The sequence below is a fragment of the Myxine glutinosa genome, chromosome 14, assembly GCF_964187855.1.
Source record: "Myxine glutinosa chromosome 14, kmMyxGlut1.1, whole genome shotgun sequence".
Lineage (NCBI taxonomy): Eukaryota > Metazoa > Chordata > Myxini > Myxiniformes > Myxinidae > Myxine > Myxine glutinosa.
Genome location: NC_136274.1, coordinates 64,181,759 through 64,207,721, shown reverse-complemented (window position 1 = coordinate 64,207,721; position 25,963 = coordinate 64,181,759). Strand labels below are relative to the sequence as shown.

At 47.2% G+C, this 25,963-nt stretch overlaps 1 protein-coding gene across 1 annotated transcript in view; it reads left to right on the top strand.

The window, feature by feature from the left end:
- The window catches only part of LOC137439856 (rho GTPase-activating protein 20), a 143,286-nt gene extending 117,608 nt beyond the window's left edge, over positions 1–25,678 (top strand). The window contains exons 13-15 of the mRNA XM_068136019.2: positions 14,028–14,208; positions 22,230–22,350; positions 22,754–25,678. Of these exons, the coding sequence (XP_067992120.2) occupies positions 14,028–14,208; positions 22,230–22,350; positions 22,754–24,195 (1,744 nt within the window). The 3' untranslated portion in view covers positions 24,196–25,678. The remainder of the gene's footprint in view (positions 1–14,027; positions 14,209–22,229; positions 22,351–22,753) is intronic.
- The last annotated feature ends 285 nt before the right edge of the window (positions 25,679–25,963 follow it).

Here is a 25,963-nt window from a genome sequence, read left to right as displayed (position 1 = left end):
CCAAGCCATGAATGCGGGTTGTTCTGTGCCAGCGGCTGGATGCGTCCGGCACTCGGTGCAGGGACGGGGGCTTACCCGGGCTGAGATCCCACGCACCATCTCGGCGTGGAGCCATCCAATGTCCCGATCTCGACCTGCCGGAATGCCTCAACAAAAAGTGGTCGCCATGACGACCCTTCCTATCCGGCCGCCCGCTCCGCCTAGTGGAGCACGGACGCGGCCGTTCAAAGCGAGGCCCCGCACGCACCGAGGGCCCGATTCGGCTATAAGTCGTTCTAAACTCTACCCCGTCTAACGTCGATGCTTCACCTGGACGCTTACACCCCGCAGCCCGTTCCTTGCTCACACATCCAGCCGTGCCCATGCTCCTCGTACCTTTCCTTACACACCCAGGTACACCCATTCCACTCACAGCCTTGGTCACACACCTGACCACCGAACACTTTGGCACACATTCGTTGCTCGCACACCTCACCAATACACCGCTTCGCGCCCCCTCCTCGGTCACCTCCTCTGTGACAATCACAGGTGTGCTCTCATTCGCACACCCAACCACGTGCCTCACCACCAACTCCAGCGTGCATTCCCACTCACGCTCTACCATTCCAGGTGTGCATCCTTCCATCCCAGGTGTACATCCTCGCTCACCTGTCACAACCAACTCACTCTCCTTGTCACTCTCACTACTCTCACCTCCATTCTTGACCGCGCACTCACCCTTACTCTTGACAGCGCACTCTTTCCTCATGCACCTGTCCGTCACACACCTTTCTCGCGCACACTCTCCAGTTACACCCTCTGTAACACTCACCACAGGTGGACACTCTTCCTTACTTCTGACAGCGCACTCTTTCCTCATGCACCTGTCCGTCACACACCTTTCTCGCGCACACTCTCCCGTCACACCCTCTGTAACACTCACCACAGGCGTGCATTCTTCCTTGCCTTTGACAGCGCACTCTTTCCCCATGCACCTGTCCGTCACACACCTTTCTCGCGCACACTCTTGCGCACACTCTCCCGTCACACCCTCTGTAACACTTACCACACCGCGCTTCCATGTGCTCCCTCGCACACGCGCTACGACCGACTCATTCTCGCCAGCACCCTCACTCCTTGGCACGCACTTTTTCCTCACACACCCCAGAGTCGGACTTTCTCGCACACCTCCTCTTTCGCACACCAGACCTGTCGCACACTTCACCAACGGCCTCTCACGAACACCCGGGTCCATCTCGACCCCCAAGCTTCTTAAATCACCTGGCGCATCATACGCACGACCATATTGGTCACCACTTACACCGGGTCCTCTTCCTCTTTGCTTCTCCTCCATCACCTGCGAATCCCTCATCCGGTTAATGAGCACATCATCACGATCCAAACACAGACTTCGGACCAATTCTTTTATCTCCTCTTTTATCTCTTTCTTATCCCCTCTCCGTCGCTTCTTAATTTCGCTCATCCCTTCTTCCACTTCTTCTAATTTCTGCTTCACCTCTTTTATTCCCCGGTACGTCTCCTCAAGCTCGTCCTCTAAGGCTACCTTGACCGTTTCCAGGTGCGTCCTCACCTGCCGGTCCTTCGTCTCCATTACCTCTACCACCTCGTCCAACCTCACTGTCAGTCCCTCACGTACCATCTGACATTCCCTCTTCGTCGCTACCAAGTCATTTTTTAGGTCATTTTGTGTCGCTTTTAAACCTCCTAATACCGCAAGTGTTCCTTTGAACCTGCTCCGTTAGTCCTTTTTGTCCCTCCGTCAGCTGTTCCACCTCCTGCGTCAGGTCCTCTATGCCCCCTTGTAACTTTACAGTCCCCTTTCTCACCTCCTTCTCCATGTGCTCCTTACAGTGCCTCACCTCCTCGCGCACTCCTCCGACCTCCTCACTCACACCTCTTCTGATCTCCTCTCCCATCACTTGCATCTCCTGCCCAGATGCCACCCTCATCTGCTCCATTTCCTCCCTGTGAGCATCCAGTTTGGTTTCTACCCCCATTCTGACCCCCTCTATCTGCTGCCCCATTTGGTTAACTTCCCTTTCCGCTTGGTCCCTCATGTCCCTCAATTTGCCTTCCATCCTGTTTTCTAACCCCTCTAACCCATTTTTCACTCCCTCTATCTGATTCTCCTGGGCAGCCATTCTATTTTCTACCCCCTCTAACCCCCTTTGCATCCCTTCCATTTGATTCTCTTGAGCGGCCATTCTGTTTTCTACCCCCATTAACCCATTTCTCACCTCTTTTATCCCGTTGTCTAACCCCTCAAAATTATTGTCTAACTTCTCACCGGTACCCCTCGCTTCGTCCCTCATTACCCCCATTTGGTTTCCCATTACCCCCAATTGCTCACTCCGAGCCCTCGCTTCGTCCCTCATTACCCCCATTTGGTTTCCCAACCGCTCACTATCAGCCCTCATTCCCACCATTTGTTCCATAAGGGCCCTCATTTGCAGGAGGAAAAGGTTCGAATCCACCAGGGGCGCTGCCACGGTCGCGGGCGCGGTGACCAGCGAGGCGCCATTTTGTGCGTTTGCTACCCTCGCTGCTTCGCTCTCCTCACGTCCCTCAATTTGGTCCTGGACTGACCCTGCCTCACTCTCCACTACCGGACCCCAGCCGACTTGGTCTGCCATAGCGCGACTTTCAAAATTCGGGTTTTTATTTCCGTATAACAAAATCAAATTTCGCCGTTATAATTTCGCGCGGGAAACGCGCTCCGAATCGATTCTACTACAAATTTGGGCCTAATAAATTTAGTCCCGGTTCGAATTCCACTCCTCGACACCAATTGTTACCGACGCGGTGGTGGATGTTAGTTTACCGAGCGGTTTGGTATGACCACGTCTGCACAGTTTACCCGATTATGCTCGAACGTTGACTAGTCGCGCTACGCTAGATCAATGAAGGAAAAGGACACAACTGCTGGGATTAAAATGACACGACACCAGGGATACGGTTCTCAAGACCCCCGGAGGAGGTTATATTATGGCGGAAGGTTAGACTACAGGGACGAGAGGTACAGCATAGAAAGACAAGCACTTAGACACACTCTTATATTAACCCCAACAGACGACAGATAAACGGGACAAAAGGCTGACTCACACGGGGATTGATGGCAAGGAAAGCGGGTATCGATGGCTCAAGGTGCACTCTTGGCTCAAGGACAGGGTACTGTACGGTCCAGTAGATGCAGGGAGGTCACAGCGCTCGGAGGTCACGACTGGTACTTCCTCTTCAAGCTCGGGGCGCATCTCACGTCACGTCCGGTACGTGGCCGCGTATATCCGGCGGGGAGTGACACGCCCTCGGCTCGTCAGCTCCGCCCCAGATGGAATCGGCTCGTTGCTTCTCATTGGGTGCGTGCGGGGGGGTTACCGGCTCCACCCTTGACGAGGGGCTGACAGGGAGCCCCTTCGTGGTAACCCCGTGGAGCGCATGGTCATGGCGGCTAACCGAGCCGGTGTGAGGACACACACTCCCCCCGCGCGCCGTTGTTGTAGTTGTTGTTGTAGCTGTAGTTGTTGTTGTTGCTGTAGTTGTTGTTGTTGTTGTTGTTTGGGGAAGAAGATGGGAGGAGGTAAGGGAAGGTCCTAAACTCACTACTGGTGCCATATAATCACATTCTGGTGCAACGAAGAGTCAGAATTAATGGAAACGAGTCCTTAACTGACATAGACTAAGAATAACTAGCAAGATGTCCGAAAGTTGTCTACGTGAGATGCGGTGGACCTGGGCACGACATTTAATGGGGGAAAAAGGGGAAGGTCGGTTCTACAGAGTGTTGTTTACAGACAATGGGACTAGGGAATGGGGGATTGGGGATAGTTGGGGAGTATTGGGGAAATAGGGGAATATTTACAAGCGGATATGGAGGCCAAATTCCATATTCGCAACATTGCACCCTTCTCTACCCTCGGGGCGTCCCGACCCGATAAATTTTTACCTATTTTAGTGTGGCACTCAGATGTAGTTCCCTCTACTATTAACTCTACCCTGAGTGCGACAGTTTTACAGATATTCACAAATGAGTAAATATGTCCCCCTGCGACGTTGCACCCTTCTCCTCACAGAAACACACCCACAGGATAACCGAATCCGGAAAGAATTCGCAAACTAAACATACAGCCGGTAGGGAGCATTATTTACAAGACTACGCTGCTATTTACACTACGATCCAGGACCTGTTTCTGGAGGAACACATGCAGATGTTATGCATAGAGAGAGCACGCATGCCAGCATCGATACACCAACCCACGAGTGCTCTGTGGCCTACGGCCTTTAATAATGTGCAGAGCACCCCTTCCAAGCATCAAAAGCACCACCCCATCACACAGTGAGCACCATCCGGTGCACCAATAAAGTGTTTACAAATCACCGGTGGTGTCGCAGCCGGCCGATGTTCTGCCGCTGGTCTTGCCTTCGTGTGGTGCACTTGGCCTTCTTACTTCTTTCAAAAATAAAGAAAGGCGCCAACCGCGTCCATTTCTTTATTGTGGCCTTCAGGGGGCCAACTGTTAGTGGTTCACCTTGTATGGCATCGGTGCCACGTTGACCCATAGGTCCTTCCATGGGTGGTGCTTGGCCGCAAAAGAACTGCGGTCCATTGTGGGTGGCCACAAACATTGCGGTCCATATGGTGTATCGATCCAAGCAGCAAGCAGCGAAAGTGCAGGCCCACAACTGCGGAGCCAGCACCTCTCTCTCCTCTCTCTCTGCCCCAAAGCCAGATCCTCGGAGGTGGGAGACAAAAGAAGCAGACAAGTGAGTAAGGTGGTAAGGGCGCAAAAGTGCACGCAATATAAGATGATGCACACTGGGGGCACATGGGAACCAGGTGAGACAGGTACGTTCCTATCGTATGCCCCCCCCCCACCAGGTAACCTACATGGCCCCTCCCTTACCCCTTACTGTATCCACAAAACACAACACTACCCATAAACATCTACTTTACAAATCAACAAACATCCCTACTGTCTTCCCCGTTCCTCCCATAAACCAAATTCGTCTTCTCTCCCTCCTAACCAATCAAATTTGCCATTTTCAACCTTCATCAAAATTTGCCATCTCCAACTCAACATCATAATTGGCCATTACCAATTCATCATCAGTCCCTCCTAGGGAGGGAGAGATGGAATCACCCCAAGGTCTCATCCACGTCGTGATGCGTCTCACAAATCCACACAATTCTCATTTCCTGCAACAGAACAAAGAAAACACAGGTGTGGAGTCATCATCATCACCACGGGTAAGTGGCTGCGTATGGTGCGACAGGTTCATCAATCCTAACTATTTCCTAAATGACTTTAACAACTTTACACTACCCGGGGTCTTTCTCCGGCCAAACCATTGGCCCTCTTACACTATGGGTTCTAAAAACCAATTCCCATTGGCCAAACTGTGGTGCTTTTCAATTTGGGGTCTCACTCCCCCGATTCATCTCCCGGTGCCCTCGCACAATTTCTGGGCCGCGACGTGTACCTCTCCCAGCGGGTCTACCCACCTGCACACCCCCACCACTGCAGTTGCCTCCGAGCTTACCTGCTCCTTACCCTAACCTAACTACCTGGGGAAGGCCCTCTGGCGCTCTCCCCACTCGGTGCCCTCTCTGGCACTGGGCTACCCGATCCACACCCGGGATCCTCAGGCACCCACTCACAACTACCGGCTCCCAGAGCCCACCTGCGGCCTCACCTGGCCGACATCCTCACAGTGGTGGAGTGCCCAACCAACTACACACACTAACAGGCTACACGCCCAGCCATTTCCACAACACTAATGCACCCATTCACAACACCATTCTGCAACCGCACCACAAATGCCAATTTCCAACCACAATTTACCTATACCCTCTACCTAACACTTACACTACCCGCCCCGGGTACTCGTGATGGGGGTCCACTCTTCCCCCATTCACACCTTCGCACCATGCACACCACTCCGTACCACTTACTCCAACTCTCTCCACACACCTGTACTTGCACACCTGTGCTCTCACACCTGGTGCCACCTGCACCCTTCTCTCCCCAAGCGCATTCACGCTGATCCACAACACTCATTACTCACACACTGTTCCACACACCTGTCCAGTTGCACACCTGTGCAATCACACCTGTTCAATTCTCACACACACGGCATCATCTCAGCTAACTACTCCCTTCTGAAACTTGCGCTTCCCAGTCGTCCCTTTAAACTATTGCGCTCCCACGTCATTATCATCCATACTAATCTACCTGCGTCCCCACTACAGGTATCAGTCACTAACTAAACTTAACGTCACCTAATGTCATCTTTCTAGATCCCTACAATATAACCTAACCCACCCGGGCTAGTTTTCACTGCCATACACCCCATAATCTATTGCTCCTTTGCCCCCACATGGGAAGGGTGGCAGGGATGCCCCCCTTACCCACCGGGCCCATCGCTCACTACCAATTTTGCACATCAAATTTCAATAAATCAAAATTTTTGCCAATCACTGCCCATCATCTGCCAATCACTACTGCCAATCCTTTGCCAATCATCAAATTTTGTTTTTTTTCTAATTTTGGGTCCAAAACACTAACCTCATCACCCAGTCTACTCACTAATGCCTCTCGGTGCGCCAATTCCTGTCCAAAGCCCGGCTTTGTAAAGCCAAGCCATGAATGCGGGTTGTTCTGTGCCAGCGGCTGGATGCGTCCGGCACTCGGTGCAGGGACGGGGGCTTACCCGGGCTGAGATCCCACGCACCATCTCGGCGTGGAGCCATCCAATGTCCCGATCTCGACCTGCCGGAATGCCTCAACAAAAAGTGGTCGCCATGACGACCCTTCCTATCCGGCCGCCCGCTCCGCCTAGTGGAGCACGGACGCGGCCGTTCAAAGCGAGGCCCCGCACGCACCGAGGGCCCGATTCGGCTATAAGTCGTTCTAAACTCTACCCCGTCTAACGTCGATGCTTCACCTGGACGCTTACACCCCGCAGCCCGTTCCTTGCTCACACATCCAGCCGTGCCCATGCTCCTCGTACCTTTCCTTACACACCCAGGTACACCCATTCCACTCACAGCCTTGGTCACACACCTGACCACCGAACACTTTGGCACACATTCGTTGCTCGCACACCTCACCAATACACCGCTTCGCGCCCCCTCCTCGGTCACCTCCTCTGTGACAATCACAGGTGTGCTCTCATTCGCACACCCAACCACGTGCCTCACCACCAACTCCAGCGTGCATTCCCACTCACGCTCTACCATTCCAGGTGTGCATCCTTCCATCCCAGGTGTACATCCTCGCTCACCTGTCACAACCAACTCACTCTCCTTGTCACTCTCACTACTCTCACCTCCATTCTTGACCGCGCACTCACCCTTACTCTTGACAGCGCACTCTTTCCTCATGCACCTGTCCGTCACACACCTTTCTCGCGCACACTCTCCAGTTACACCCTCTGTAACACTCACCACAGGTGGACACTCTTCCTTACTTCTGACAGCGCACTCTTTCCTCATGCACCTGTCCGTCACACACCTTTCTCGCGCACACTCTCCCGTCACACCCTCTGTAACACTCACCACAGGCGTGCATTCTTCCTTGCCTTTGACAGCGCACTCTTTCCCCATGCACCTGTCCGTCACACACCTTTCTCGCGCACACTCTTGCGCACACTCTCCCGTCACACCCTCTGTAACACTTACCACACCGCGCTTCCATGTGCTCCCTCGCACACGCGCTACGACCGACTCATTCTCGCCAGCACCCTCACTCCTTGGCACGCACTTTTTCCTCACACACCCCAGAGTCGGACTTTCTCGCACACCTCCTCTTTCGCACACCAGACCTGTCGCACACTTCACCAACGGCCTCTCACGAACACCCGGGTCCATCTCGACCCCCAAGCTTCTTAAATCACCTGGCGCATCATACGCACGACCATATTGGTCACCACTTACACCGGATCCTCTTCCTCTTCGCTTCTCCTCCATCACCTGCGAATCCCTCATCCGGTTAATGAGCACATCATCACGATCCAAACACAGACTTCGGACCAATTCTTTTATCTCCTCTTTTATCTCTTTCTTATCCCCTCTCCGTCGCTTCTTAATTTCGCTCATCCCTTCTTCCACTTCTTCTAATTTCTGCTTCACCTCTTTTATTCCCCGGTACGTCTCCTCAAGCTCGTCCTCTAAGGCTACCTTGACCGTTTCCAGGTGCGTCCTCACCTGCCGGTCCTTCGTCTCCATTACCTCTACCACCTCGTCCAACCTCACTGTCAGTCCCTCACGTACCATCTGACATTCCCTCTTCGTCGCTACCAAGTCATTTTTTAGGTCATTTTGTGTCGCTTTTAAACCTCCTAATACCGCAGTGTTCCTTTGAACCTGCTCCGTTAGTCCTTTTTGTCCCTCCGTCAGCTGTTCCACCTCCTGCGTCAGGTCCTCTATGCCCCCTTGTAACTTTACAGTCCCCTTTCTCACCTCCTTCTCCATGTGCTCCTTACAGTGCCTCACCTCCTCGCGCACTCCTCCGACCTCCTCACTCACACCTCTTCTGATCTCCTCTCCCATCACTTGCATCTCCTGCCCAGATGCCACCCTCATCTGCTCCATTTCCTCCCTGTGAGCATCCAGTTTGGTTTCTACCCCCATTCTGACCCCCTCTATCTGCTGCCCCATTTGGTTAACTTCCCTTTCCGCTTGGTCCCTCATGTCCCTCAATTTGCCTTCCATCCTGTTTTCTAACCCCTCTAACCCATTTTTCACTCCCTCTATCTGATTCTCCTGGGCAGCCATTCTATTTTCTACCCCCTCTAACCCCCTTTGCATCCCTTCCATTTGATTCTCTTGAGCGGCCATTCTGTTTTCTACCCCCATTAACCCATTTCTCACCTCTTTTATCCCGTTGTCTAACCCCTCAAAATTATTGTCTAACTTCTCACCGGTACCCCTCGCTTCGTCCCTCATTACCCCCATTTGGTTTCCCATTACCCCCAATTGCTCACTCCGAGCCCTCGCTTCGTCCCTCATTACCCCCATTTGGTTTCCCAACCGCTCACTATCAGCCCTCATTCCCACCATTTGTTCCATAAGGGCCCTCATTTGCAGGAGGAAAAGGTTCGAATCCACCAGGGGCGCTGCCACGGTCGCGGGCGCGGTGACCAGCGAGGCGCCATTTTGTGCGTTTGCTACCCTCGCTGCTTCGCTCTCCTCACGTCCCTCAATTTGGTCCTGGACTGACCCTGCCTCACTCTCCACTACCGGACCCCAGCCGACTTGGTCTGCCATAGCGCGACTTTCAAAATTCGGGTTTTTATTTCCGTATAACAAAATCAAATTTCGCCGTTATAATTTCGCGCGGGAAACGCGCTCCGAATCGATTCTACTACAAATTTGGGCCTAATAAATTTAGTCCCGGGTTCGAATTCCACTCCTCGACACCAATTGTTACCGACGCGGTGGTGGATGTTAGTTTACCGAGCGGTTTGGTATGACCACGTCTGCACAGTTTACCCGATTATGCTCGAACGTTGACTAGTCGCGCTACGCTAGATCAATGAAGGAAAAGGACACAACTGCTGGGATTAAAATGACACGACACCAGGGATACGGTTCTCAAGACCCCCGGAGGAGGTTATATTATGGCGGAAGGTTAGACTACAGGGACGAGAGGTACAGCATAGAAAGACAAGCACTTAGACACACTCTTATATTAACCCCAACAGACGACAGATAAACGGGACAAAAGGCTGACTCACACGGGGATTGATGGCAAGGAAAGCGGGTATCGATGGCTCAAGGTGCACTCTTGGCTCAAGGACAGGGTACTGTACGGTCCAGTAGATGCAGGGAGGTCACAGCGCTCGGAGGTCACGACTGGTACTTCCTCTTCAAGCTCGGGGCGCATCTCACGTCACGTCCGGTACGTGGCCGCGTATATCCGGCGGGGAGTGACACGCCCTCGGCTCGTCAGCTCCGCCCCAGATGGAATCGGCTCGTTGCTTCTCATTGGGTGCGTGCGGGGGGGTTACCGGCTCCACCCTTGACGAGGGGCTGACAGGGAGCCCCTTCGTGGTAACCCCGTGGAGCGCATGGTCATGGCGGCTAACCGAGCCGGTGTGAGGACGCACACTCCCCCCGCGCGCCGTTGTTGTAGTTGTTGTTGTAGCTGTAGTTGTTGTTGTTGCTGTAGTTGTTGTTGTTGTTGTTGTTTGGGGAAGAAGATGGGAGGAGGTAAGGGAAGGTCCTAAACTCACTACTGGTGCCATATAATCACATTCTGGTGCAACGAAGAGTCAGAATTAATGGAAACGAGTCCTTAACTGACATAGACTAAGAATAACTAGCAAGATGTCCGAAAGTTGTCTACGTGAGATGCGGTGGACCTGGGCACGACATTTAATGGGGGAAAAAGGGGAAGGTCGGTTCTACAGAGTGTTGTTTACAGACAATGGGACTAGGGAATGGGGGATTGGGGATAGTTGGGGAGTATTGGGGAAATAGGGGAATATTTACAAGCGGATATGGAGGCCAAATTCCATATTCGCAACAATATATATATATATGTGTATATATATATATATATATGTGTGTATATATATATATATATATATGTGTGTATATATATATATATATATATATATATATATATATATATATATATATATATATATACCTATATATATTACGTTTGTGGGGATAGGCAATGACATACCATAGTGAAAATAGGAATGTATAGTTTGGCATGGACCATGTGATGCGAAAAATAAGAACTTTTGATTCAACTAAGTAGGGAATCTGTAGAGGATAAGATCATATGTGTGTCCATACAAGGGATTGAGCTACGCTAATTATGTAGGTCTATAAGGTTAATTTCCCCAGGATGTAATTGCCCTGTGATTTCCCCTACGTTTTTATTTCATCTAAAAAGAGCCGCCATCACAAGAACAATTACAACAACAGCCATTAAACTGACATCGCTGACAGTATAACCGGACATTACGATCAGCAAGGGAACCCCGTCCAGCCGAACATTCCCAAAGGATGGCTCGACTTTTCGTCCATGGACCGTAATTGATAGGCCACACTCCGAGCTGCGTCATCGGGTGTCAAGCAGGCCGTGAGGGCCCGACCCGAAGGGGATGATTGGCCATGGAGATGGGATGATGTAATCCGGCATGAGGATTGGTCGAATGTGACGTCACCGAGGAAAGGGGAGTGTGCACCCTATCCCCACCCCCCCCCCCCCCCCCTTGCTATCTCTGTCCTGAGCTTCATGGCGATCGGTCACTCATTCAACCAGCTTGAATAGAGAAAAGGAGTCATTCTGCTGTTTTGTGTCACTGTGTACTGCAATGAGCATGAAGAAAAGAAAGAAAACCAGAGAATTGTCTGAGGATGTCATGCACAAGATTGTAGCCAAGTATGGACAATCTCAAGTCTACAAGTCCATCTCCAGAGACCTTGATGTTCCTGTGTCCAACGTACGCAATGTTATCAGGAAGATTTTCTGATATAAAAGGATACATTAAGTTCTGAATCAAAAACAAAGGTTCGGTAATATTAACAGTGAAATAAAGAATTGTGGAGACCAAATACTTTCGTCAATTTCAACTTATTTTTAGAGAAAAGTGTGAGTTATTTGAAAAAAGTTCAAGGGTGCCATTCTTTTTGGCCACGACTGTGGGTTCCTTCTGATTGTCGGCCCAGCATCGAGGCACCTTTGGAAACTCAGTGTTGGACGGAATAAGTTGAAATTTGTTGGTTTTATGCATTGGAATATTTTATTGAGTTGGAATGGCCATCTCAAACTTAGTTTTCCCCTTCCCTCGTTGTCGCTTCCAGAGGTAGTGCATGTTTCTTATGATAGTAATTAATTATTATTATTGTTATTATTATTATTATTTTTTTTTTTAAAGAAATAATTAATTTTAGTTAATTTATAAGGATCTTCCACACAAAATAAGCCATAGGCCCATGAAGCCTGCACCATGGTTGTTTGTCCATGCTCTATCCTTTTTAGCCGCGTTGCAGACGCTGCTAATAGAGTGCCCTCTGCTGTTATTGTTGTTCTTCTTGTTCTTGCAGGGAAGACAAAACCTCAAAGCTCCACCCATTCTGGGAACCATAGCTCCACCCATTGTGGGAGAGGCTTCATATAAACAAATATCCACCATTTTATTAACTCGCATAGCTTTGAGGCCTGTTTTGTAGGCCCGTGGTGTCTTCCTCTCTCACACAGTTTTATTTCAAATCAAATTCGATATATCATTTCATTTTTCACAGTCGCTAACATAGTTTTAGACTCAGTTGAAAAAAAACGGGAAGAAAATCCGATGAAAGTTGCCCTTTATAGAACGAAATGAATTCTCAAAGGCCTGTAACTTCAAGTCCATTGAGATTTTTTTTTTTTTATCGTGGCATGGTCAGTCATACACCGCCCGAAATAACAGACGGGAAAATGCCGAGATATATATATTTTGTTTAAATCGCGGCATGGTCAGTCATACACCGCCCGAAATAACAGACGGGAAAATGCCGAGATATATTAAAAATTCGTCCATTTGATGACAATCGTCACGATGAAATATTTAATTTATACGTCGTCACAATAATGTGGAGAGAGGAGCATAGCTTCGTTCACGTGTCGCCACACACGGGAAATTGCCGAGATTTTTTTTTTTAATCGCTGCATGGTCAGTCATACACCGCCTGAAATAACAGACGGGGAAATGCCGAGATATATTAAAAATTCGTCGCCACACACGGGAAATTGCCGAGATATATTTCCACTTTGCACAAAAATAACATCAAGTAATCGAATCAATAGGAATGTCCTGTGCCTATAACATCGACGTTATAGGCACAGCTGCATCTAGGCATTGTGTAACATCGACGTGGCTTTTGTTTTAATTAAAACTTTTTGTACTTGTTCTTTAATGCTGAGCGTCAAGCTAGGAATCAGCACGTACCATTTTTAGACTTTGGTATGATCCGGCCGGTGTTTGAACTGCCATCCTCTCAGACTGAGTGGACGCTCTAACCATTACACCACCAAGTCTGTTTAGATTAGTTAATCGATGTTCCATAGTTTGTTACGGTTAATCGCTTAAGAGCCCAGGCATTGTAAGTGCACGTCTGTGCAGTTTATCAGATTTTATTGTTTGTTTCCATTTAATTAAAGTATTTTGTTCATCATAATCTGTAACAGTACCATTTTGTTTGTTGCTTTGGCTTTTATTGGGCTTGTGTGCATCCTCTGCATGATTGTCGATTTTTGAGGCACACACATCAACCCAGGTCGAACATCCCATATAAAACCAATAGTCCAAATCCCATAAAAATCCCAAAGGAAATTGGACCAATGTGATATTCCTGTTCCAATAAGGAAAGTGAAATACTGGACCAATCGAAAATACCAATAAAAACAGGAGGTCAGTGGGACCAGTAGACCAATGGAATACCAATATATTAATGAACAGGATTGTAAATAATCAATCGACCTAAGTCGGAAAATTCCATGCTCAGGCTGGGAATCGAACCTAGGTTTTCTGGTGAACCACACCGGTGCTCTGCCACCTGAGGTATCTGGCTCCTGGATGTTAAGCAACTCTACAGGGAAACGCTGTTTGTTGTGTCCGTGCTGTGTGTTTTGCGTTCGTTTATAACATAATAGAATTCATGTATTTTGGTTGGTCTATGGGTTTTCAGACCAGTTATCTCTCATGGTTTATCCAGGACCAGTTAAACTTAAAGGCTCCTATTGGTTTCTATGGGTTTCAGACCAGTTGCCTCTAATGGTTTTTGTTGGTTTCAACTGAATCTGGTTAGATTTCTACTGAAACTCTACTGGTTCCTGTATAAACCAATGGAAGCCGTGATTTCTGATAGAGACTCATAGAAATGTCCTACTGGTCCCTATTTGTTTACATGGGATCATCAAAAGTATGAGCTGTACTTGTTTATGATGCTGTGCCACACATGATTGCTCATGTTCCTAAATTTCATCTTCAACATGTCTCTTCCTCAAACCTTTCTACACTATATGCAGGCTCCTCAGCCAGCTGCCCCGCCCGAATTTTAACCTATTGCGATACCTGGCATGCGTACTCACCGCTGTGGCTCGTCACTCTGAGCACAACCAGATGTCGGCATCAAATCTGGCCTTGTGTATAACGCCCAGCCTCCTTCGTCCACCTGATTCCACGACCGATGGCGACAACATCAAGCAGGTGCAAATCCATGTCATTATCATGTGACCTATACACTGTGCCGTATTCTTTTTTTTCTTTTTTTTCTTTTTTCTTTTTTTTTTTTTTTTTTTTTTTTTTGTATACAAGATCGAGGCTCGTGAAAGAGCTAACATTAATCACACAAAAAGACAAACCGACACACAAAACACAAGGGGAGCGGTAGACAAGATGGTGAGAGAGGGGGAAGGACACAAAAGAGAGGGGGAAGGACACAAACACAACATTTGAGAACAGGGACATCGGGAGGACTTGGGGGGAGGTGGGAGAGGATTAAAACATATGAACACTGCAAGGACTCTGGGGTGAATTACCGGGGGTAGAAAAGATCAAGGTTTTCGATGGGGGAAGATAAGAGATGGTGGTGAACAGCTGTTTTAAAGACCTGGAGGGAGGAGTGGGATTGAAGGGGGTGGGGGAGTTTGTTCCAGAGGCGGGAGAAAAGGGGAATGAAAGAGTGAAGGTGAGCAGAGAGCCTAGACTTTGGCAGTTTAACCAGAAGAGGGTTGCAGGCAGATCTTGTGCGACCTGAAGGAATATTGGGGGGACAGAGCACAGAGAGAGCTGGGGGAGCAAGGCCGGAGAGGAGTCGGTAGAAGACAGAAAGACCACCAACCTGCCTGCGGTGAGTGAGTGAAAGGCCCTCGGCGTTGACTACATCGCAGGAGATTCCAATGATTCTGAAAGCTTTGGCCTCAACAGCGTGAAGCCGAGCAAGGTGTGAGGCAGGAGCACCAGCCCAGAGGGGGGAACAGTATTCCATTGAGCTGCGGATGAAAGCCTTGTATGTGGTGAGGAGCTCAGGTGTGCCAAGGAAGGACTTCGCACGACGGAGGATGCCCAGTCGGCGACTGGCTTTGGAGGCCAGCTTGGAAATGTGGTTTTCCCAAGAAAGATCATGGCAGATAGTGAGACCCAAAAGCTTGAGCGACAGAACTTCTTGGAGAGGATTGTTGAGAAAGTAGATGGGAGGGTTGTCCAGTCGGTCCTTTCGGAGAGACATTGTAAGAGTGTGAGATTTGTCAGGATTGAAAGACATGTTCCACTTGTTTGACCAGTCTGTGATTTTGTCCAGGTCTGCAGAGAGTGAGGAGGCTGCAGACTGCCGATCTGAGGGATGAGGAATGGAGCGACAGAGAGTAGAGTCGTCAGCAAAGAGATAGAGAGGATTTTCAAGAGAGTCAGAGAGATCATTGATGAAGACCAGAAAAAGCACAGGGCCCAGAACACTACCTTGGGGAACTCCAGCCTGAACAGGAAGAGGAGATGAGAGAAACCCATTCAGGGCCACACGTTGACTACGACCAGAGAGGAAGTCCGCCAGCCATGCGTGGAGATTTCCATGGATACCAAAGGAGGAGAGTTTGGAGAGCAGAGCAGGGTGCCAGACCGTATCGAAGGCACGTGAAATGTCAAGGGAGACAGCTCTAATTTCCTGTTTGGCATTGAGGACCTCCATCCATTGTTGAGAAAGCAGAAGCAGCATGTCCAGAGTAGAGTGACCAGGTCTGAAACCAAATTGATGATCAGAGATCAAGCCATTGGAGAAGAGGAAAGATTTAATATCTGAAGCAATGATGGATTCCATGACTTTGCTGATAATTGGGAGAAGGCTGATTGGTCTGTAGTTGCTGGGATCTGTTTTTGCACCTTTTTTGTGCAAAGCGGTGATGTTGGCTGATTTCCAAGCAGATGGCAGATGACCTTGAGCAAAAGAGAGGGTGAAGAGAACAGAAAGAGGGAGTGAAAGTGCAGAAGAACATGATTTTAGGACCCGTGGGCTGATGCCGTCAGGACCAGTTGCAGAATCAGAGTCGAGGGTTGCCAGAAACTTTTCCACCTTGTCAGGAGGAAAGGACACAGAGTCCAGGAGCAGCTGGGTACGACTGGGTACGGTGGGTACAGAGAGGGATGGGTTTGGGACACAAGATTTAGAGGCAAACACAGAGTTGAGGCATTCAGCTTTTTCACGTGCGGAGTCAGCCGTTAAGCCGTTTGAGGTGAGGGAGGGGATGGAGGGGGAACAAACACCAGAAACAGATTTGACCAGACGCCACCAGGATTTGGAAGAGGGAGACAGATAAGAGAGTTCGGTCTTGAGAATGGTGAGATATTGTTTCCTGGCTCTCCTGAGGGTGGACACACACTTGTTTCGGGCTTTGTGAAAGGAAATGAGATTTCCTTCCGTTGGATTTGCTTTCCAGGAGACGAAAGCAAGTTGTTTCAGGGCAACAGCCTCACCACAAGATTCCGTGTACCATGGACGGGAGGAAGGGTATGACAACTGAAGACGAGATGGTATAAATCTGTGCATGAGAGAGAGCAATTTACTTTGAAAGAATTCCCAGGATGAGTTGATGTCAGAGGCGGTAGAGATGGGAGACCAGTCCAGATGATTGATGGCTGCTTGAAGACCGTGCCAGTTGGCCTGAGTGAAATGCCAGACTCGTCGACGCTGAGGAGGCTCTCTGAGAATGGTCAGAGAGATGTCCACTTTGACAAGCACATGATCAGATGAGCCGATTGGAGCAGAAGAAGAGCAGCAGACATTTTCAGGGAAGTTTGTCATAACCAAATCCAGAAGAGAAGATGCTCCGTTGACTGAGATCCGGGTCGGGAAATTGACAGATTGTGTCAGTCCCAGTGAGTCGCAGAATTCCTTTGCTGAAGAGCCATGGCTGGTGAGAGAGGTACCCACACCCAGCCAACTGGCATGGTGACAATTGAAATCACCACATATGAGGAAGAGAGAGTTGGGATGGGTAGATAGTTGGGATGAGATGGATGGGTAGATTTTATCTGCCTATTGCACAATTTCATCGATGACTATTCGTTGCATGTTTGGGTTTTGTTTATTTTTATTCTGCTCTTGAATGCGCTTGTATCATGTGCAAGACAAATACATTAGGTGACACTGGTGTAGTTTTCCTTGCACTACAGAATATTAGACAACAGTATTTGGGATTTATACCTGGGGTATCTGCTTCATGAGCTATGGGGTTGTACGCAAAACACGTGACTCTTTTTTTGACACCCTCTCCCCCTTTGGCACCTAGTGACGCTTTACCTGCCCCTCCCTTGCCATCCCCCAAAAAATGCATGACACGACTCCAACAAAATACACCCCACCCCTTCCAAAATACCTCCCTCCAGTTAGAGCTGGCAAAATACAAGACAACTGAGCACTTGAAATGTATGGGGAACAAAATAGGGATAAAGTACAGTCCATACTCAGATATTCTCCCAGACTTGTCATCGGCGGCACGTGAATGGTGTCACGTGGCCATGGCACAACCTCCTCCCCCCATGCCCTCATCCCTCATGATGCTCTGTGTTGCTCTGGGGAACACCTACCCAACCCCAAAGGCGTCACGTATTTTGTATACAACCCCTAATAGTGCAGTGGCCTCGGCCCTAAAAATTAGGTCACCCTACCGGAGGTATAACAAGCTGGGACCGGTCTCATTTTAACCGTCTGGGCCTCTAGTTTTTGAAGAATGATGTTGTAGTTGCAGCAATTTTGTACGACATGCTAAATTAACCCCTTATTTCCGACAACATGCAATAAATGGACCCATTTCATCATTTTCTTATTTCATTAAAATAGCCCTATAGATTTTTAATTATGGTGGTTACATCAATGTTATTCATTGAAATGGACCTGTAGCAACCCATTTCAGGTAGTTTTAAGCTGCTAGGGTGTTAGGGGGCCAAAATTATACCCCAAATTTGGCATTTTTTGGCAAATTTGACCGAAATGAATTTTATTTTCTTCTTTTATATCAATAAAACCTGTTATTTCAGTGACAAACCTGATTTGTTTTATTGGTAACTATGTCTCATTGATATAAAAGCTTGTTTTAGTGCAATGTAATGGGTACAACATGGGCCATTAACCCATTGTTTGCGACTGCACATAAAAGTCCATTTTTCACCAATTTGCCTAAATCTCTGCATTTAGCCTGGTTATCTTAAAACTGGTGGTTGCATCACCGTCTTTCATTGAAATACTCATATCAGTGTATATTAAGTGGTTAAGCCAGTAGGGGAGTTAAAGGGCCAAAGATGTACCCTAAATTTGGCACTTTCTACCAAAAAATTGAAACCGATCTCGTCTTCCATTCTATGATCATCATGATAATCAGTACCAAAATCTGATTGTTTGATCAGCTAGAAACAGTCTGTCGGAAGTCTCATTATAAAAGTCTCTTTTAGGACAGTGGAAGGGCACAGCATGGTCCATTAACCCCTTGTTTACAGTGGCACACATAACCGTAACATAACTCACCTAAAATCTGGTTGCATGGTACGTGTCTAGGCCTATGTGTCCACCACCACTTCATTGTCATCTTCGGATATGTTATTCTGATTTTCACAGTCCATACAGGAACAAGCCTCGATACACTCTAGTCCAGCAAGGAGGCAGGGGCACTTCCTTCCACTCAAACAGGCCTTGTCAGTGCAATCGAGGTGTGTGAGATCACGAACTTCAACCGGAGCAGATGGCTGGGTGGACATTGTCTGAGTGATGCCCCCAGCAACACAAGCAGACCAGCCATGACCAACAGGATCAATCAGTTCTTGTTGAGCAATATGGCTCTCGCACCATATGCGTGTTTGATACCTTGCACGAAGGACATGCTGTTTGAAGGCGTCATCCGTTGGTGGAAGCATTGATGCTGACTTGTCGGTTGTTGTGGCCAGCATGTAGCGCAAGGCATCCAAGGTGTCAATGTCCTTCCCCTTCGTCCCGTACAGGAGGAGAGCATAGGCTCGGGCTACTGTTACAGATGTGGCTACATTGTCCTGATGGAAGGTCTGTAATTCAATTCGGATACTGCGTCCACATTTTTCAACAGTTTAGAATAGGCAGTCTTCTTGCCTATTCTATTCAATGAACAAGTTGTGTCACACCCTGTCAGGGCATGGGCAGCAGGGACACACTCACAAACAGTTTTCCCTAGTTGGTTTCCGATGATGTGCACGGGTATGTAACGTTCCTTTCCGGAATGTCCAGCATACATGTACACATGGTCACTTAACAGTCCTCTGCTGAAGTAGTAAACCAGTAAGACAAAGACGTCTGTGTCATCGCAGCGAACTATAATTCTGTCATGGTCTTTCGCCAGGCTGCATGCATGCAGGATCATCCTGGTGTCGGCTTCCTCATGGTTGCTGTAGAGACTTGACAGGGACGATACACCAGATGGAGTAACAGCATTGACTAACTCCCCGTCACTGAAACCTCCTGCCAAGATGATAGCTTTTCCGTTTGGAATGTGTTCAGCTGCATGCTCCTGGATGTACGTTGATATAAAATTCGCAAGGCTTGCCTTGTTACCAACCCATTTGAGAAATGACCTGTAGTTCAGAACGGGTCGGCTTCCCAGGATCTGATAAGATAGAAGCTGAGCAGCAGAAGCACCCCGATGCTCTCTTTCTGCTGTCCTAACAGATGGCACACTGTCATAGCGGTCGAAGACAATGGTTACACTGGTTAGCTCCAAGGTTTGGTTTCTGAAAAGTCGGATTGTGCGTTTCTGAACAACTCCGGCCAAATCGTTGAATGTTCTGAAGTGGTTCTCATTCAGTGATTGAACCATAGCCATGCCGTCGATGATATACGCGGACGAAATCCCTGCTGAGATCTGTGGTAGCTCTGCTAAAACCTCTGGACAATTTGATTCAAGCTTCTGTGCAAGGTCAGCCTTGTTCGTCTTCTCATCGTTCCATCGTCATGGAAGAGGGCCGGTGGTACTGCTGCCAGAGCTGCTGATATTAGAAACTTCCGTATATCATCATAGTTGATGGAGTGTCCAACAGAACTGAGAAGCTCTATCAGTTCCTTACTGCCATGATTATGGTGCATTTCAACACCAAGACCGAATGTGATGGGGGTCTGTGTATTACAAGAGAGGGCAATGATGTTGTGGCAGATACCCAGAACCCTCGTCAGCATTACCAGCGCCGCAATGATTGGCCTTATCAAAGCATTCCTTCGACGTGCACCATGTTATGAAGTCGTACAATGTCTCAGGAACGAAGTTCTTGCACTGCTGCATATTCAGGTCCACACTTGGAGTGTAGTGGGTAGTCTGAAAGCTAATTCCAGACATTGAACTGTGCAGAATACCAGCAGCTTGATGGAGGATAACAGCGTTATCCAGTTCACCCGTATCTTCACTATTAGTGTATTCACATTCACCAGATTCACTGATCTGAATGTTCAGCACTGCAACCTTTTTCAAGGCATCACCAACACTCACTTCACTGGAACAAACTAGATCGGACTTGCCAGGCTGGGCTATGAATAATAGTTTGTCATTAAAATGATTCTACAGCTTCTCTTTAAGTTTCCATGAGGGATATTCACTGGGCTCCGTGCTAGTATCAGGAGTATCAGGCCTACCTTCATTGAGCATTTCAATGAATCGTTCATGTAGAGAGGACAATGTCACAAGATTCCTGCTTCTTGATAGAATAGTGCACTCAATTTCCTTACTCAAACGCAGAACACCCTTATCGAAATCAGTCAGAGATTTCTGAGCTTCAGCCTTGCCCCTGTCAGCATTGATATTTCGTGGTGAAATATAACGACTATAACATGACCTATGGTACTTTGCATCATATGCAAACAAGTCTGGGTAAGCTAACATGCGCATGCGAATTTTGTCATCTAGTCTTTCTAAAGAGGCTGCTATGATGCGGTCACGAGTTGATGCCCCAGTGCCAGTGGCAATGTTGGTCAGCTTTTCTTTTCTAATGTTAGATGACCCACATATGAGACGGTCTGTTCTTATATTGAAAGCAGATGTTTCAGCTCGCCTAAGCCGTGTTGGACCACTGTGACAGTCAGGTTTATCATTACCAGTGCTAACCGTTCCACTGGGATCGCTTTGCACGTACTTCAGGTTACTCGAGGATGTATACCAAGCTCTGCATTTTGTGTGGTATCTAACCGTAACAGTTCGATTTAAAATGTCATCTTGGATTTTAGAAAGTCTCTCATGAACATCATCTTGACGGAGTTCTGCGGCATGAATAACGGCTTTGATTCCCTCCAGTGTTGGTTTTTTTTTTACGAATGGACAATCTGCATCCAATGGGCGACGACATATCACACAGTTGTCGTTGGCATTGCTGCTTGTTCGTATCCGCTTCTTGGGAGGTTCTTGTGAGAGGTCCATCGTCTTTCCTGAAAGGAAGAAAATAGGATTCAGTTCGGTCAAATTTGGTAAAAAATGCCAAATTTGGGGTATAATTTTGCCCCCCTAACCCCCCTAGCAGCTTAAAACTACCTGAAATGGGTTTCTACATGTCCATTTCAATGAATAACATTGATGTAACCAGCATAACTAAAAATCTATAGGGCTATTTTAATGAAATAGCAAAAAGATGAAATGGGTCCATTTATTGCATGTTGTCGGAAATAAGGGGTTAATTTAGCATGTTGTACAAAATTGCTGCAACTACAACATCATTTTTCAAAAACTAGAAGCCCAGACGGTTAAAATGAGACCGGTCCCAGCTTGTTATACCTCCGGTAGGGGTATCTCCTAAAATAGAGCCCTTTTTCAGCTTCGGCCACTGCACTATAAGTGTTCAAATGGGAATGCCACACACCCCAACCCAAATTGCATTATAATCTTGTATTGGTAAAGGATTTTGATGTGATATTAATTTTCATAATTTTCTGAACATATTACTAAGGATTGTTTTCTGCCGTACTTCAATTAAACTTTCATTGTTTTAGGCAGTCCTGTATATGTATGCATTGGCTCATCCCATCAGCCAGGAGTATCTAGTTACTTATTTTTATCTAATGACTAAGTATCTTGTTACCAAGTATTAATTTATCATTACTAATAACGAAGAAGTCAGCCATAAGTATCAAATTATTAAGTGTCTAATCGGATCTAATTTTACTGGGATTTTAACCAGAAACGAGCTGCTCCACTGCTCTGCTACTCTGACGGTTTCTTCTCTTGTGTCATGCCTTACAGCAAGCTGCAGCTATTCAGTTCCTGATTGAACATTGTCACACCACTTTGGGAAAGGATGTAGAATCACTCCTGGGACCAGAATCTGAAACTGCTTCAGATGGCGATTCATCGGACATAGCAGGTGTGGGGAGGGGGTTTCCCGGGGCGGTTATGCTGAAGGTTACTAACTTAAAGGGGTTTTGCAGTTTACCCCCTTCTTACCTTTGATAAACATTCTGGTTTTGAATCAGGCATGTAGTTGACAAGACTATTTGGGTGAATTTTGTAAATCTTTCTGGATGAAACTTCAACTTAACCAGACATTAATTCAATCAACCTGTATTCAATTAAGTAAGGGTTACGACATTGTACAATGATCTTTATTTGTTTGTACGAGTCATATTTGCATAATCTTTCTGTATCCAAATATGTATATATTTTTTGTATTATCAGTTGTTGATAAGTGCATTACAATTCACATTTAATTTGTGCATTCTGGGATCAATAATCTTAAAAATATATAATATGATTGTTCTCCCTTCTAGGACTCTCATCTTTGACCAAGAGATGCTCTTTTTATGAAACTCTGAGGATGTGGGCACCAGACAAGCGCAACTCTTCTCCACTGCTCTCTGAATGCCTGCAAGCTCTGCAGTCAAACCTCGGGTCCTCTGCTGAATCTGAACTTCTGTGCAGGGTTTTTCATTTAATGTCTCTTGGGGACAAAGCTTCACCTGAAGATCTGAAGTCCAAGGAGACCAAGGACTCTGTGGTGCAGGCTGAGTCGTGTCGGCCTGGTCCTGAGACATGCGAGTGCTGCGAAGGGGGTGTCCACAAAACGAGCCAATATACGGAGGAAGATGACTCTGAACATGCTTTACAGGAAAGCAATCTACAAAAACTAAAGCTCCTCCATCTTGTTTCGACATTGGGCCAAAGCGAAGAAAATGACCAATCTTGTTTACATCAACATTCCGAGGTAATGGATGCTGAGCTCACAAAGGAACACTTAGCATTTCTGGCAGCTGCAAAGCAGTGGACAGGATCGCTGGACTTTTCTGTTGGAACATCCACATCTTCACTCAGCTCCAGTGACAGCTTCCTGACTGAGACATCAGAGTTATCTTGTTCTGGTGTTTCTCATGCGGGACCCAGCAGCAAAGTGTATAAATCAGGAAAATGGTTCAATCGTTCTTTGGACTCCGCAACAAAGTTCCATGAGGGTTTTTCATGCCCGGTGTCTCCTGTTGGCAGGCCACAACGTAGCTTGTCTGCTGTCGAGCCTTGCACTGTGGGACGTGTGGACAATGAGGAAAGGGTATACACATTTGACCCTTCCTCAATTTTCTACAGCATGTCTTCATCACTTTCTCTAAGCTCCATGCACCAGAACCCTGTCTGTAGCAAAGGCAAAGGAACGGCCTCTTCTGAAGACACCAAAACATGGCATTCCCTATCATCTGAAGCACCATCAACTCCAACAAGTCCATTGCCTTCCAGTTATGATTCGATCAGTGAAGAATCATCTAAAGTTCCTTATTGGCTCAAACTTGGCTCATACTCATTGAGGAAGAATCGAAATGGCAAAAGTGGTAAAAATGTGTCAAACAAAGACAGACAAAAGACCACTTCAAGGGAAAACTGTACTCCAGCCCGACAGAGTTTAGAACTTGGTGGATGCAAGACACTCCAGAGGGACAGCCAGAAAAAGAAAGCTGCATTGAAGAACGATCACGATCATATCCCTTGCTCCCTTTTTTATCACCAGGACCTCATGACCTCGTTGCCCAATGAGCCTGTTGTTATGTACGGTGCCAGGCACATTGGTTCACCGTCCCCATGCCAGAAAAATGGCACTGACAAGCAGGAGGAGAGTGTTGGCAGCATATCTGCACAGGACAACATGATGGATAACTTTGGGATCTCTTCCAGTGGAATGTCAAAGACTTGTGTTTCAATAATTCCAGATGATACTTGTAACAAATGAGACACCGTGCCTCATTCAAACGTGGACAATGATGTTGTGATACAGCACTGCAGTCAGCCATTAGGCTGGGTGCAGTGATGAGCCTTGTAAAACTTGTCTTTTCAGTTTTGAGAAATGTGGAGAGTCAACAGCTTGGTCTGAGCTGTCCACTTACTAAATAAGTGAAAGTTCTTGCCAAGTTGTGCTCGAGAGCACAACCTCAGCTTTTAAAGTGAAGGTGGTGGTTGAAGTCCAATAACCCTATGCAGGCCATATGGGTGCCACAGCAGCATTTCTGTGGGTCAATAGACCTGGCGATGGCCATCTCTTCTCTGGGCCAAATTGATGAACAGGAATGGGAATCAAAACCACACAAGCGAGAGCAAATGCAACAAGACTTTACGCACTCCACAACCAAGCCAAAAGTGAAATTTCAAACTCAGGAGGTTTGTCAACCTTTTAATATTTATCACCATTATTACAGAAGTCCCACCAGTAAGCTGCGAATAGACCATGGAATTGGATCTTGACATGCAGCATTCGTTTCCCGATGGCAAACTGAATGTTGGTGGTCCAGTGTGCTGAAATGACACACTCCCAGCATCGTATACATTTCAATGTGACTGAAAGAAGTTGATAAACATGACGCACACTTCCTCTGCTCTCAATGCAATGTGGTGTTTTATTTGTTACTCGGTCTAATTAATGTCACAGCCCAAGACCGATCACGTGACTTGTGGAAATTCGAACTCGCTGCGCGTCGTCCATCATATTTAAATTTAAATTCCAGTTTACTTGGTGGCATTATGGCCTGTTATCTTCAATTTCTCTTCCCATTATTACAAGGATTAAAAAAAAAAAATTGGGGGACATTTGAAGTAAAATTTGAGATCCGAGTTGAGTTTGCTGAGTTTGAAATGACTTTTTGTTTAACTGTGAGCTCTCGAACGTCTCGTCATCATTCCGACCCGGGTCTCGTTGGCTTTAGAAGGTGATTTCCTTTACGTCACAGCGTCAATACGTAGATTGTTTCCCAGCACACACGGAACACACCCATTGTAGGTTCATTTATGTTCCCTGTCATGGCACGACTTGTAAACCCTTATCCGCTTGAAACATTCCCAACCATTGTTTGAAAATAAATAAATAAATAAATAAAGCTCTCTCTCGATAAAAGAGACTTCTCAGAGAACGATAGTATGTAATGCTGTCATATACGGTATTTAATGATTTTTGATAATATTTTGATATTTTTTCACCAACATGTGTGTTTTCTTTTGGTTTATTTTCTTGTTAATTTGAATTGTTTTTTTTTGTTTTTTTGCCTGTTCCATATGCAATTTGAATAATTTTTTAATCCTTAATTTTGTGTATTTTTCTTTTCTTCTTTTGGCTGATTAATTATTTAGCTGCACGAAAATTACCTGAATTAATCAAGTTGACTGTTTCACAGCAATGGGTGTGCTTTGAGTGAATAAACTCTTTCCTTTTTAAAATTATTTCACACCGACGTCCACTGTTCTTGTTTTATTCCCTGAGTGGAGTTGTATTGTTTTTTACAAACGTCCTCTGGTTGATGTTCATGGGATTGTCAAGATATGTACCCCACGTTCATCCTGAGGTTCAAGTAGCTGGATTTGACCATAAGCCGCCCTCTTTATTTTTGGTACTGCATAAGCTAGGTGCTGCATCCTGGGGCACACAGTCTTCAGAATGAAGCTGACCATCACGTCTGCAATAACTGGTGAGTTTTCGATCCCATGGCATGAACCCATAAAGCAGGCCTTTG